Source organism: Rhea americana, unplaced genomic scaffold (genome assembly GCF_003343005.1).
Source record: "Rhea americana isolate MKP2758 unplaced genomic scaffold, rheAme1 scaffold_152, whole genome shotgun sequence".
In the NCBI taxonomy this organism is placed as follows: domain Eukaryota; kingdom Metazoa; phylum Chordata; class Aves; order Rheiformes; family Rheidae; genus Rhea; species Rhea americana.
The window spans coordinates 1221831-1237937 of NW_028185617.1; the positions used below are offsets into that span (position 1 = coordinate 1221831).

The window sequence follows — 16107 nt, forward strand, 5'->3', positions numbered from 1 at the left end:
TTTTTTTTTAAGACGGTTGGATATAGGGGGCAATGCTTATACACAGGCAAAGGAATAATAGAATGACAGGATCACCTGTACCATCAGTCCACCTGTACCACTCTCACTCTTCAAATTCCTTACTGAAGCCTGAAGACCTCTGTGTATGGCTGGCTCACTGTTATGCATGTTTTGCTTTCCATGCCATGCTCAGCCACTCACAACTGGTCTTTCTCAAATAAACGCCAGAAGCCTTTGATACGTTTTGTACAAGGCTTTCCAGAAGACATTGGCATCTACTCTGTTTTTCAGACAATACTGATGGAATGAGATTTATGAATAACTTCTGTCCTCTGAAGCAGTCTGGTTGCAAGCACTAAGAAAATGACGTCTCAGGATAGACAACAGAAGTTTGTCTCCTTCCTAAAGCTTTTGGGAAAAGATATTTTTCGAGATGAGAACTGCTGCCAATGTGGTCAGCAGATGAAGGCTAATAGTTTCTGACTGAAGATTCCAATTGTGGACAACACTAATGTTGAATATTTTTAACCAGATCAACATGCAATGTAGTTTCTGTGGGATACTTGCAGTGGAATCTTAAATTCATGCATTTCATTACAAAGTACAGGCGTCAGCTTCAAAACAACAGCTGTCTGAATTTCCAGTATCTGCCACAAAATGACTAAGAACATTGAAAAAAAAATCTAAAGTTTTAAAATTAATACTGTTTAAATATCTAAATACTAATTAATTAATAAATGTTTAAATATTGTTAAAATTAAATACTTTTTAAAACTAATGAATACTGTTTCAAATTTTCCCACTAGCATACTGTTATCTGCTCATATAGATTTCTCAATGCAAATGAAAGGAGTCTGAGATGTACAGAGACTCCAACTGGAATATATGCTTGGTTCAACACAATAAAACAAAATGAGAAACATAACTATATCAACAAAAATGACTTTAAGAAAGTGAAAAAAAAAAGAATCTGCTAAAAGTATTGCAAAGTAGCCTRTAGTAATAACAACAATAATAATAGACAGCAGTAATAATGAATTAAAGACACCTAAGGAACCAGAGATAGGACTAGTGAAATGGCTTTGTCTTCTCTGAAGTATAGGTAGATATGCCTCGAGCCCTTCTTTTCAGCAAACAGACTATCTTCAGCAAAAGGTCAAGAATTCATTCCAAGGTGCTATAGACCTTGGTGGTGGTGGTATACCACCATTCTTGGAATGGTGGTATACACTAGAAAGTTATACAAAAGTGGATAAAGGTCTTTGAGACTCCATCGAAAGGTCAGGATCATTTTATCCCAGCAGCTAGTCAAACCTTCATGCACTTACTTACTTACTTTTATGCATTCCATTCTGTTTTATATAATGACTCCCATCTTTTCTGTAAGACTTTTATTTGAACTGGTGACTGTTTTTATTGCAACTTTTTGTGACTAATTTATTCAATAGATCATAATAAATCTTTAAATTTATTTCAACTTAACTAACTCAAAAATGCTGGGTTGATTTTTCATTGTCTTTAAGAAACTGTAATGGCTGAAAGTCCTTATGCTAAAGTGCTATTGGCTAAGAGAAAAAGGCTATCTTTGATTCTGACCTTACTACCACTTCTCTAATATGACTGATTTAAATCAAGTGTTTCTTGATTTATTTCTTCACACTGTCACCCAGAGCAAAATCAGGACCATCACACATGAGACATTCCAAGCTCTCCTACAATATGCTGCATTATAGTCTGTAACCACCTATCTTGACAAGATTTCTCATACAGGTAGTACACTATTTTTGTACAGTTAAACAAAATAGGTTGGAATCACCAATATCTGTATGAAAGGTCTGAATTCCACATTGCTCACTTGCTCAATAAAGTAACAGTATCTGTTGAGATGATCATGTTTTTATAGTCCTTTCTCTTTACCAAATACCTTCAGTAGGAAGTTTTCTTCTGCTCTTTTGTGATCTTCAYTGCTGCTCTCTTATTTCATGACCTCCGAGTTAATCCTTCTATTCTTTCTATTAGCAAGTTTAAGCAGGCAGACTTCAAACAGACTAGCAATGGGTCACAAGGTTTAATGGGCATCAAGATAATCATCTAAATTACATTTCTGGAGCTGATGGGCTAGACAGGCTTAGAGAGTAACTTTACCAGCTTTCACTGTTAATCAGCAAGGATTGTATGTCTCCATACATATCTGCCTTTGCCTCCTTCCCTGAGGGGCTGGGTCATACTGACTGATTAGCAAAGGCAGCTGCATTAGCTTTCTTCTCCCACAAAGTGTGTTATGGAGGCCCAGATGACTTGAAAGGCAAATGTGAACACAGCTCAAACACCAAACACTCTCTTTTAATCACTGTGGAATTGTCAGCCCTCTGCTTGCAGATTATGATACTCAGCACAGCAGTTGTTGTCAGCTCTCATGATCTGTTAACACTTAGGAAGCTTCATACTGAAGCTCTTCTTTCACCTCTATTGTGGTATCATCAAGGGGAAAATTCAATAGATTATTTTCTTTTTCTGATTAATTTGAGAATAGTATATGAGGTGAGTTGAAAAGGATACAGTAATTGAATTGTCAATAGTGAATGCCCTGTATTTCAGCTTTGAAACATTATAGATGGATGGGTAAAGAGGATACTGATTTTCCTTATGATACAAATGATCTTACGGCTAATGAAATAACAATGGATATATACTGTGAATCTGATTTTCTCAGTGAAGATACTTACAAAATGAAGTGTGTGGCAAATCTGAGTCACTCTTTGTCTTACATTGGTTATTGCATTTTACATCTACCTTGATTCCAAGAGGAACAAGAGAAGTAAAGGATTGGGTTCCTAACTTTGGCAGAAGCTTGTCCTTCTGGTTTTAGGCCTCTATTTCCTAGTAAATACTTCCCAGTGATTCATTTTGTTGGATTTTTTTTAACAAGTTCTTAAATAAACATGAAACCAGACCTATTAAATTATGATTAGCCATACATTAACTATCTTAAGTATGTACAACATAGGCCATTATCAGCACTTTATAAAACAATAAAAACTGTTTTAGATATTTATTACTCTACTCAGAAAAGAACTGATTAGCTATCTAAAAAATAGAACAACTTTCTATTTTGGGTCTGAGTTAAGAACTTTCCACAGTGACAACAAACTCCTGAGGAACAGAGTATAGTAATCAGAGACACTGATTTCCTTATTTACTTGTTAAGCTTTTAGAAATAAATTTGTACTCTGGCTTCCCACAAGTTTAGATTTATCTGTGGCTCTTGTGACTTAGGTGCAACTACTTTGATTAGCACTGGAGAGACACATAAATTAAGCTAAATACTTCTGTGATTTCCATCATGAAGCATGTCCTTTCTCAAGCATCTGAATGAGGACAACCATATTTCCCAGTTTGTCTGAGAATCCTAGTTTCAGAATTCAAGGACTGCCCTGTATTGTGATAAATCGTCAGGGCTCAGTTTTGTTCCAAGTTTTCACTGACATATGGGATTTTCCCATTTTTTTCTTTTGGGTGGCAGCACTGGGAAGTTACCTACTCTTGGTGCCATGCTGGCCTGCACTGGGTGTTTCAATGAGAACAGAACTTGTCAAATATTTATGCAGGATGATGTAACCTAGGGCAGGATCTCAGTCATGTGACAACCTCTCTTTCTTTGCCAATATAATGCACAGGGACAAAAGATCTGAATTTCAGATTTAGAAGAACTGTTAGTCTTTTCACACCCCGTGATAAATCACTGCAGTCTCCATTGTTTCATTGTTCATATGGCTGACTACCTTTTTTTCTTTTCATTTACTAAATCAGAATTATAAAATCATTATTAAAAGACTGGATCAACTACTATGAAGAGTTATCAAGTCATTATGAGGATTCATTAGTCATACTTCCCTTTATATTGTCTTCATAACAACCTGTATCCACTACTAGATATTATTGTGCTATTAGTTCACTAATGGTAAAATTTTCCACTGGTATGAGAAGCTGAGATGATTAAAGTACAGCTCTTATTTCTACAGATTCAAGAGCAGGCATATCTTCTCTGCAGACCCATTTTTGGCCCCAGATCCTAACAGTGGCCTCCAGTTAAATAATTTTAGTTAAGTCAGATCCAAGTATACTAAAGTCAATGGAAGTATTTCCCTATTCAAAGAGCTTCAAATTAAGGATATTTCTCACCTACTCTACTACTATTCATCACAAAATGCCTATGGAAGCTACTACCAAATCTAGACAACAGCCTGCTTGGAGAGTCCCAAGACTAAAGGAGCTAAGTAACASTTACACCACTATGCACTAAGCACTGTGCAATGTTTGTGTGCCCTAAACCTTGCCCTAGACAGTTGTATCATGCACCTCTTATGACATGTCTACCTGGTAAGACAGAAAGTCTTGTAGACAGAATAAACTCAGGTACCAGAAAACGTGACACCAGATTAACCAGTTTGACTGGTCTGGGCACCATGCAGCACCAACATTGTTCCCTCTCCTTGCACTGGTTTGCTCATAGCCAGCCCAAKTACCTCTACAGCACTATACAGTCAAGTCAGCCATTTCAGAAGTGCCACCATTCACACACAAAAACATAACTAAAGTACACAGAGTCCTGGTGTGTAACATAGACCTACTGAAGTGTAACCTTACTGTTATAACTTTTGCTCCAATACGAAATGAGTATATGTAAAAATTCAGCTGCATGTGAAACACATAGTAACACTATTATGAATATTTTGTAAATACTTTGCCCAAATGCACGTATTGATTTGTCTGTGAGTTACAAACTGGCAGTGTGACCACAGCTGCAATAGCTTCTGTGTTGTCATACAGTGCAAATTATCTTTCTCTCCAAGAATCAAGCATGCTGAAAGAATACAAATGCTGCCACAATCACTTACACAAAATATAAACTAAATGTTCCAGTGAGGTTTTGAAACTTTGGATGGCCTTTTCTTTCTCCCCATCCTCTTCTGTTACTGTATTTTAAACATATCATTGCACTTTCTGAAGCTGATAAAAGAGAACTGCTCAACTCATACTTTGTGGTTCTCATACTTATGTAGCTCATCCAAAGATCTGTAACACTTTACCATGGAATTGTCATAATTCTTACAACACCTTGATATTGTACAGTTCAAAATGGCAGCAGAGAAAAAATATGGGCTAGATTCTGACTCCATAATTTAGGGCAGTTAATTTGGGCAATGAAAAGCCTGAAAAGTATGTACCTAGCCCATAAGAGTGATTCAGACGGCCTAAGCTAGGTTCCCTATAAAAACAAAGAAAAACAACAGAAGCTAAATAGTAAGGAAGTATTTCCAAGGGAATCACCACCTACTTCTCTCCAGAGATCTCAGGTGCCTTCATGAGGTGATTCAGTGCCACCAGGCACTAAGAAGGAGGTGCTCAGAGCCAGCTAGTCATCATTAGTATAGTATAGGGTTAATGTCAAGAGCACCTGACTCAAGGTTGCATGCCAGAAGCTGTTTATGTTTGATCAGGTGCCTGACCCCAGCACTGCTCTCATGTATGTAGGAGCTGGCCAGAAGGAAGAGACCTTCCTGCGGTTAGTCATACTGGGTCAGGATTCCTCCCAAGCAGTTGGCCTCAGTTTGAGAGGATTCAAACACAGAGCCTCTTTTCCATAAAAGGCACTAACCATCAGTCCATCAGGTTGCTTGATACCTCTCCTGTCCAAGCTGGACCATACTGCAGAAATGCATCGAGGAATCACTGAGGCTGCGGGTGGGGCAGAGAAGAGGAAATAGGAAGATATAAGCACATAAAAATCTGTGTTGCACAGGATCTTCTGCAGAAATTACAGCTACCAATTCTCTAGCAAAATATAATTGATTCCAATGACATTACTTAGCCTGTGTTATTTCAAAATCATTTGAAATAAAAGCAAAAAGGAGTGTAAGCTAAAATCTATTTGAAATATGTTGGATGATTTCCTGCTATTTTAAAACAAACAAACAAAAAAAAATCCATAACTAACAAGAACTATAAAAAAACAAGGTTTTTGATCTGCCTTTTTCCAGAGTGCAGTATTTTCCCAGGAGCAGGATTRCTTACTTGCGTGTCTACTGTTGTGTGTCTAAATTCACAGTTACCCACAATCGCTCACTGCTATTATCTAGGAAAAGATTTCAATTCTCCAGTCAAAGATCAGAAATCAGAAAACCTGGGTTTACCCAATTAGTACCAGCAGTCATAATGGGATCAAACATGGTATCTACACCGTATCTCCTCCTCTTGGCATCCTGTAACACCAGAGGCAGCAGGTATTGCAAGGCATCTGTCAGGCTTAAATGTCCAATMACACACCTCACCATCACCTGTGGGACTTTGTTCACCAATTGCCATCATATTGCTATAATCTGACTCTGACATGTGATTATGAACTTTTAGTCAACTGGTCCCTGGCCATATCTTCGTCTTCTGTATCTGCAAAAATATCAGCATACCCATGGGATGACATAAATAACTGTATGAACAGTGAGAACAGCCTGAACACATGAAAGAATGGAATTGCTCTGTCAGGTCATTGAGGTTTATCTTTTATGATTTTGTTCCTCCCTTAAGGATATACTAATGATATTTTTCTATGGCAGAATAATAGCAAAATAATCCTCAATTGAGAAATCACCTGTGTGAATATCTAGGATGGAAGGATGTTCCTAGGAAGGCTGTGAAGAAATGCAAACATGCAGATGAGGGAAAGGAAGATGAAGAAGCAAAAAGAAAAAACACCATTGTTGAGGCTGGAGGAGCTGCAAGCAAAGCTGGCTGGTGTCAGGAAATTCAGTGGTAAGAGTGAGATGATTGCTGTTTCAGGAAGCTCTTAATTACAGCAGTACTTCTCAAGGAAAGGTAACATAGGAGGAAGGAAGGCCAAAAGCTGCCTAAAAAAAGAATATCTTTAAAGGCGCCAATTACTGTAGCAATCTAATCCTTCCTCTGGCTATTGGTCATAAATGAAATGAGTTTGCTGATGTCATGTCAGTCATTATTAGCTCAAAATTGTTTAATCACTGAATCAGTATTCATGTGGCTTTTCTATAAGCACTCACTGGTAGCAAGTTATTCATCAAAGTAATTTGTGTAACAGACCATTTCCAAACATGCAGTTTGGAAATTACACAAAAGTACAAACATGGCACCCATTGTAATAATGACAAATGTAGATGCTGCATGGAAACATCCCTTCTCTTTAGTCTCTGTTACTTCTGGAGAAGTTCCCCATAGAGTATATGTGATTAATCTTGCATAATATGTTACAAAGGATACTTAATTATATAGAGAAGACTATGCACACCTAGTATAAAACTAGGATTGTAATCAAAATGCAGTAAGCTGGATGACTCTATGATTTTCACCAGCCAGCAGAGCCAAGGTGGATGTTTAAGCCTCAAAGGCTGGGTTCTGTAAAATGATGTTCCTAGAATGCAGAAGAGTAGGATCCTTTGCTCCAAGTCAAGCACAGCATATTGAAGATACAGGATGAAGCTCTAAGGTAAATTTTCATGATTTTGAAATAGCCAGTGTATGCTGACTTGATGAAATATCTTGGTCTAAGATGTATACTGAAATTAGTCCCCTCCTTGCAAATTATCTCATCATATTTACGATTTACACCTCTTCCTTTTTTATCTTTGCATGTATGCTCTTTAGGAGCAGTATGTTGTATTCCTGCATTTAGGTGCTTGCAAGGGTGCAACTTACACTTACAGTGAGCGATGATCATACACCTTTACATATGCATACACGTTGCTTTATAAACATTTAAAAAATCCCTTCAAATAGTTTTCAGGTTTTCTTCAGCTGTCATTTGAGCATATATATTTAGGAGAAATTTTTGAGCTAATAAACTATTTCAGTAGCTGCTATACAAGTGAATTCACTCACTAACATTGCCTGGCATACATAATGGGACAAAATTTAGACATGTGTTTCTGTCAGGACAGATCCTCCATCAATGTAATTTGGAATTAGTCCCCTGAAATTAACTGAACAATGTTGAAGTACATTCCCAAAGGTGTAAGTCCTCACCTTTCCTTATACGGAAGTCTCTCCATATTAGCTCTGCAATCATCGTATTGCTTTCATCTGCCTCCATTTTAACAACGTATTCAGGTTTCTACATACGGGCTTCTCTAGGTTATATGAGTACTGCCGGTGAGTGGTTGTAGGCACACCCAAAACCAAAATAATGTATGCTTTATTTAATAGATTAATATCAATGCAAATACGTCCAGTGCATAATGTGTTTTCAACACTAAATCACTCTTTCAGCTTCTGGACATGAAGTTCCTCCTTATTTGAAATCAGGTTTCTCTCTACAGCTCTAACTTTTTACTCACAAATGCCTTAAAGATGTATTTCTGTGTGAATTTCTTTCATAAAGAAAACAAAAAAAAAAAAGGCTTATGCAGCACCCACTACTGCTCTCCTATGTCCAGCTGTTCATTCTTGCCCCTGTACCTACTCCTTCAGATTGTGCCAGCATGCGTGTTGGTATGGAGAGACTGGGAATCCTACCCTAGAAATAACTTCATTAAAAAAAAAAAAAAAAGAGTTCTCCCATCTGCTTCTTTTCTTGAGTAGCTGCAGGCAGGGAGCAGGATGCTTAAGCTGGCATGGCTCCTGGAAAAATGATTGTCATACTATGCTTTCATCAGTATCTTTGAAGAAAAGTCAGAGTAGAGGCTTGAGTATTTCACTTCTTATAAGGAGTGGGCTTTTGCTGGTCCCAGTCACTCCCCGCCATGAAAACAGAGTTACCATACTGGACTCCATCACAGCTAATATCTCTAGATTAACAGCTATACTGACAAACATTTTCAATGGGAAAGCCTTTCTTTCATCAAAACATCTTCTTTTGAAGGAAATATCTGCTTTTCTTAATATTTTTTCTATATGAGAAAATGTTAAAAAACAGAATTTAGGACTCAAACTAATTTTTATCAATTTTGACCTTTTTTTTCTGAAAACCTCAAAACCACTGAAAAAAATCTCATCAGCTCTAAATAAGACTAAAGAATATAATGCATGATTGCTTCCATAACAGTTTTTTTTTCCCCAATGSGGAAGTAAACTAACTATGCAGATAAGATATAATCTGGTTGCTGATATAATTAGGCAATATATTCACTTCCAGAGATATGCTTTCTGTGTGTCTTCAAGCAAGAGAGMCAAAGTTACAAATGTTAGCTGCTGCCACAATGAGTACTACAAAACCTGCAAGTTTGCAGTTGGCATTTGCAATGTACAAAGGATGAAAGAGATACGTAGTTTGTGATGATGACACACTGAACCTAATGCAGCTAATGGGAAATATAGAAGAGACTTATGTGCTTCAAGCCTGTCCTGCTACAGGACAAATTCTCTATTTCTCTCACAAGATTTTTTTGTGGGTGCTATTTAATATTTGTGAGGTTCTTTGAAATCTTTGTGTTAAAGCACTAAGTAAAGGGTATTAATTTATGTTTTTCTAATTGACGCAGTTTTATTTTACTATCTGGTACAAAAAGCATTGTATCTGTACTAGCACACAATTTAAAATGAAGCAAAAACACTTTTTACTCAGGACATTCCTATCCCAAACTAAAAAAAGAAATTTATTTTCATAACTTACATGACAAAAGAAAACAAAATTATTTTGATGATTTTTTTTTTTTAGAAAAGACTTCTTCCTTTCCAAATGATGTTTTCATCCCTATCCCTTAAATACTACAGTAAAGTTAAATACCATTACTATATTAGATTTAGGTCCTAACTGCATTTTATTCAATGCAATTTAGTAGACAGAAAGCGAAACAACCCTTCACCTTGTTTCCAGTTGCATCCTAGCAAATTTGGTGTTACACAGTCAACAATGCTGTTGACTCAACAATATGAAAGCACTGGCTCTGTTAGACCTGGACTCTAGGAATGAATATGAGAAAGCATTTATAAACTGGTAAGAAATAATAGTAGTTAATAATAAGGTGTTCTCATATAAAAATCGAGAACTTTTTAAAGCTTCTCTTCTTATTTCTTTTCTCAAATCTGAGAAAGCTTTAGAACAGGTAGAGCATCTGGAGAACATCCACTGCACTGTACTAATTCTGGAAGGTACTTTTTCACGTTTTATGCAAATGATATGTATATATAAAATACATATAATATATAACATTAGCTAGAATATATAATATTAGTTATTCATTGCTCACAATGCAAAAGCTAAACCAAATAAGTAACTCTATTATGAAAATACAAAAAAAATAGTAACATATGACAGCAGGACACTATAGGCATAAATGTTCAGTGTCAAAGAATGTTCCCTAAACACATCACCAGGTACTTTTCTTGACTGCAGATAAGCAAAGATTAACAATGAAAGAGGTGGCATTCAAACATTTCAAGTAATACACAGATAAAGCTCTTTGCATTCTAAAGGTAATAAACAATGCAAGAATTAATAAAATATTTTGTCTTTTGTGAAACTGTGTAAGTATCTTTGGGCTCTTTCAGTTGTGGGTAAAGTTGGTACCCCTGTCTTAAGAACTGCCTGTTTTCTTCCTGATTGCTTTGTACTCTGCCTGTCTTGGTGTCATAACTCCGCAGGGTATAATGAAAAGGCACTACTTCCCTCAAAGATACTTTTACTTTGAATATTGTCAACAAGTGCAGGAAATTAAGTTAAAGCACCAACAAATAACCTTTCCACCTGCAGCCCAAACAGTACTGCCAGACGTAAATATATAATGACACCTCTGAAGGTGCTGTGGTGATACCACAGTTTATCTCCTAAAAATTTGGGTTTAAGGAAAATATAACTGCTATCAAAAAGGAGAAAGGACAATCACTTTGTCCTTTTAGAGGATGCAAAGCTTGGAACCACACAATTCTTAACTAGTTTTGAAATTAATCCAGGATTACTCAAATGCATGAGAAGTGTTAGAAGACTGGAAACAACATCCCTAGCTCTGTCTTTTCATTGTAACCTTCCTTATGGTATCAGTTTGCAGTGAAACCTGAATATCCTAATGGGATTAAACATAAAAGAAAGTCAGGAAAAAAACCATCTCTGGATTAGAATTTTAACAGCAGCTTTCTGTGAGAAAGACCACACCACTGTCAGTGACCTTTCTCTCTCGATGTGTGATCCCTGTTGTGCCTAGTCAAGTGTCCAAAGGAGACTACATCAGTTCACGCTGTATTTATCCTTTTGCTCCTGGAACAGGTGTCTTGTTACTAAGAGAACAAGAACTCATGCCATTGATCACGGAGCATTAACCCACTCTGCAAGGGTGCATGAAGTTCTCTGGTATGAAAAGCAGAATGTAATGACGATATTTAAGGCATAAGTCTTCTACTGGTAAAACCCATTACACTCAGAACAAAGAGTAAATTTTGTTCTAGAAAATAGCAGGGGAAAGGCAATCTTTTGAGTCTTTTAGAATGTCATTTTCTATTTCCAGCTCCAGCCTTGGTTTGTTTTTGAAGATGTAACAGTACTAGCTCTGGTAAGTTTGCCTTTAACATACCTAAAAAAATGCCATTTTAAAATCTCATACTGTATCTTCACTGCCCTCATTAGATACCACAAAAATGCTTTTCATCTCACTTTTGCTCTTAACTCCTGAAGTCCTCCCTAGCTCTGAACAATTATATTTAATTAGAGAGCAGTTATTCACATACGAGCAGAATGCTGAGTTCAGTCAAAAGAAACTTCTAAAACACTTTTCATTTTAATCATTCTAGATCTCCTTACCTTGACAGCGCTTCAAAGATTCATACCCAGCCTCATATATGTTATCATAAAATATTAACAATGGTGTAAACTCTGGTGTGGGAGGATGTGTAAGAGGTTGAATTCCTATTCCTCTGTCCAGATATATGCCCAAGACTGGGGGAGAAGAGGGGCTTCTCTCACACCTTCCTAGCCAGTGTTTTCCTAGCAGTATAATATCAGCTCCACCTACTGCTACTCTCCTTTTCATATTAATTCATATCTAAGGTGTCAGGCTCTTTGTTGTACATCTGAATTGAAATCTTAGGGATATGTGTTTTTATTAATATTTTTAATACTGTAGCAACTACTAGATCTAGTCCTGAGCAAGTGCACAAAGCAGGAAGATGGTCCCTGACCTTCTGAATTTATAAGAGTAAGTGAAGAAACAATAAATGTGCCAGACAGCACCAAAATCAGGAATTCAGATCAGCAGTCAGTAAGCTATGCCTACTACATGTATTTTCTCTGACAGTTCAGATTTGCAGATTGAGATAATTATTGTTAACATACAATTTATTATCAGCATTTATAATCTCTTTGGCTCCTGATGTAAGCCTCAGTGCTTATTTCTCCACAGGAAAAAATATCCCTCTTGATCTGCCCCATCATGTAAAATGCTCTGCCTTCTCCCACCCTGGTTACGGTAACCTCTTTTGCACTGTATTGAAAGGAACTGGAGAAGGTGAGTAAATTTTATGAAAAGCATATATTAATATATAAAGATCTTCATAAAGATAAATAAAGAAAGATTAAAGGCTTGACATAAACAGGAAAGACAGTCTCACCAATATCATTTTTTTAAAAACATGGTTACAGAATTAATTGTGATGAAACATATTCCTCCCTGGATGCTCTCATATTCAGAATTAACCTAACAAACATTTTAGTCTGTCTAAAACCCCTCAGACATCAGTGTTACCCTTAGTAATTATCTTACCATGTCACTTTTTTCTATGAATCTTCCTACTGGCTTCTCTTTGCCCACCATATATAGTATCAACTTTTAGTCCTCAAACTTCAAAATCCAAACAGCTCTGCTCCAACCTGTCTCTCAGATCTTCTATCCTACGAAGAATACCTGTATCATCACAGGTTCACTACCTGAAAGCTTCACTGTTCCTTTCTTTCATTCACTTCTAAATCTGTGTTCAATTCAGCCTGAGGCCACCGCTCCTCTGCATCCCCCTCCCCACAGAATAAGGAGAGGTCCTTTGCCCTGTGGGACAGTCTCTCACCCTTTCTCATTCAAGACACTCAATTCCTCCTACCAATTAATATTTTTGACCATGTGTTTTTTGCATATTCAGACTTATATTCATATAAATATGAGCTACAGTCACCCCTTCCTACAGAATCATCAGTGGGCTTTTCCATTGTATTTGTTGGTCTTCTAGAATAAATACTTTTCATTCATAGATAATCTAGTATCATATGTCTTGAACTGTGATAAACACATCATTATCATAAATATCTCTGTTGGTAGGAGAATTTCCATGGCTCCTGTGCCACATATAGTTACAAGAACTGCAATCTGTCTGCCACAGGGTGAAGGACTGTTGTCTTACAAGCAAAAAACAGGTCTCCGATAGGTAAGTTCTGGCTGGCCAAAGTAATGATTATTTAACTTGCAGCTTTCAAATGTACGCTGACTGTGAAAGGTACTTATGCTGAACTCACATCCATAGCCAAAAATTGTGTAAAAGTTGTATTTCATATAATTAYGGGATTTAGAATTCAGATTCTAATCTCATCAAAGCTTACTCTACACTAGCTTTGACCCAGGTTCTTCAATTTATACCACTGTATGAACAGAAACTAGTTAAATTTGTATAGTGACAGAAAATACAGACAGTACCTGCACAAAACCACACATCATATAGTCATCAAACAAAGGCAGACTAGGGCGGTCCTCTCGATAAATTGTGATTTTATAGCTGCTCACAACCTGAGGGCTGGGTTGCGAATCATCTGTTACAAGAACAACAACTTTGTTCAATCCAAGGCCAAGGGGGTAGTTTGCAATGCTGCAAGACAAAACAAGAAAGAAGTGGAATCAACATTAAAGAAGCAAATATTTATACTACTTCATCCATGTCTGCTAAACTTTACCTTCATCTTTGAGGCTTCTATTTCTAGTATTTTCTTTCTCTTACAGAATACATATGATTTTTGATGAAAAATGGGGTAAAATAAGATTTGTAAAGACAATCTAAAATTCTTGCAGGAAGACAAAATACTGACAGTGAAATTTAGTAAAGACATCTTCAGTAGGCAGTGGCAACAATTTTGACAGGAAATCTGTGAACAAAGCCACTAGGGACAATAAYTCCTGGCAGGTTCAAATCCGTGGTGAAGTCAGCAGGGAAAAAAAWTAGTTTAGAAGTGTCAGCTAGCCCTTGAAATTGTTCACTAGCCAATATGATTGAGTCCCAGACAAACTGCTCAGCAYGACAGATAAGAGCAAACTTGGAGCAGGGTTTTTTTTCTTTTTCCTTTTACAGTGAAATGAGATAGGCTGAGAAAAACAGAACCTGAACATCCAAAGCATTTACTTTTCAGTGAAAAAGGCATATTATTATTATGGTTGTCTTTTAGGAGGAGGAACTCTCTTAAGTGCTTTGCAGACTTTCATTTTATTGCATGTGTCTGTCTTGGCTGTTAACAAGCTGGGTGAAAGAATTTTGTGGGAGCTTTTTTTTTTTAAATTGCTTAGTCAATAATAATAAATCATTCTATTATTTTATAATGTTAAATGATAAATCAGGAATAATTTCTCACTTAAACTCCAGGAAGTATATTAGCCATTAGATCAGTAATAACTATTGATTGAACAGGATTGATTAATTATTGGTAGACATTTTAAGTCAAAGTAACTGCTTCATATTCTGGCAAAGGATGATGTGTTGTATAGGCCCTTTCTGCCATAAGGAACTCTGTCTCTATAATAATGATTAAGGAAGCTTCCCCTCAAGTGAATCACTGTCCCTACTCTTCTTTTAAATCTCCCATGGTCCGCACRAAAATCTTTCTACCCATCTCCTAATGGTTACTAAGGAAATACAGCCAGAAYTGTTCTATGGGTCTGAAGTAAACACATTCTGTCCCTCTCAACATCCAGAAGCAAGATGGTCATGCCCAAAATGCCTACTGAGAACAATCTGGCACATGGTGCAATCTGTGAAAGAGCTGGTTGGAAAAGCTAATACTGTGACAGGGAACATGGTAGCAATTAAACAGCATGGATGATTGTGGGTCAGTGCTCAGATCTGTGCCCTTGCTCTGTTTTATTTACCAAGACAGTTGGGGCCAGTGAGACACAGYCTGGCATATCTTGTAAAGCAGAGCTTTACAAGAGCCTACTCTTGCCCTATGGCCGTATGCCCAGGGCTTGCCCTGCAGTCCTATGCATTTTACTGGTGACTTTGTTCTCTTGCCTATCCTTCAGCTCTCTACTTCTCCAAATGATAGAATAAGCTGAGACTTGCTGGTGACACTCCCCTATAATATGATTCTGATGAAAAAAGATCATTTTGTACATGTATACATGAACTTATTTCTTCTTTTGATCCCAGTTCCCCTTCTCTGATCCATGTAAGTAGATGGCTTGCTGAGACAGCAAGTCTGGCAGGACAGTAGCTTAGGCCACAGTGCCAAATCTAGGCCTGGATGTGCCAAATTCATTGCCACCCTACTGTGTAAAGTGCAGTCACAGCCTATTYCCACACAGCTTTGAACCTGTGAGTGACTAGAAAAGCTGGATGAGATGCTAGCAACTGTGCATTCTGTAAGGCACAGTCTAGTTACGGTTTTACAACAAATTGTCTTTGCTTTCAGGACACTGACAATTAAATAGAATTTTTTCGCATGTTGAGTTTTCCTGTGACAATTTTAATCTATAGGTATTCTCTGTGTTTAGTAACACAAAACAATTCTGAAATATTCTGATATATTTCCAAAGTTAAGAATACTTCTGGTTTTCAGATGCATATTTTGTCCCGTATACCTTGGTCCTTTCTTTTCATCAAGGTGTACATGACACTGACAGTTAGAGGGTTCTGCTCCAATCTTCACTGTTACCATGTCAAATGGGACTTCTGTGTAGTATTCTTTGATCCTTGGGTTAAACTGAGGATTCAAGTCCAGCTGTGGACTGCTGAAGATCTGCCTGATATGAGATAGGGTATCTTTATCTGTTCCAAGAAGGCATCAAAGAAAAAACTGTGAAATGTATGAACATTTATAACTAAGTAACATGCAACTTCTGGCAGATTGATAATATGTACAGTGGCAAGATTTGTAAACGCCCAGTCACCCTGAGACTAATAGTC

General features: G+C 37.0%; 1 protein-coding gene across 2 annotated transcripts in view; it reads right to left on the reverse strand.

Moving 5' to 3' along the window:
- Positions 1 to 16107, reverse strand: part of CPED1 (cadherin like and PC-esterase domain containing 1) — a 149685-nt gene that overhangs the window by 58113 nt on the left and 75465 nt on the right. For both annotated transcript variants that reach the window (XM_085299718.1, XM_085299716.1), the window contains 2 exons: positions 15783 to 15969; positions 13635 to 13803 (listed from right to left, as the gene is read on the reverse strand). In XM_085299718.1, coding sequence (XP_085155844.1) covers positions 13635 to 13803; positions 15783 to 15969 — 356 coding nt within the window. The remainder of the gene's footprint in view (positions 1 to 13634; positions 13804 to 15782; positions 15970 to 16107) is intronic.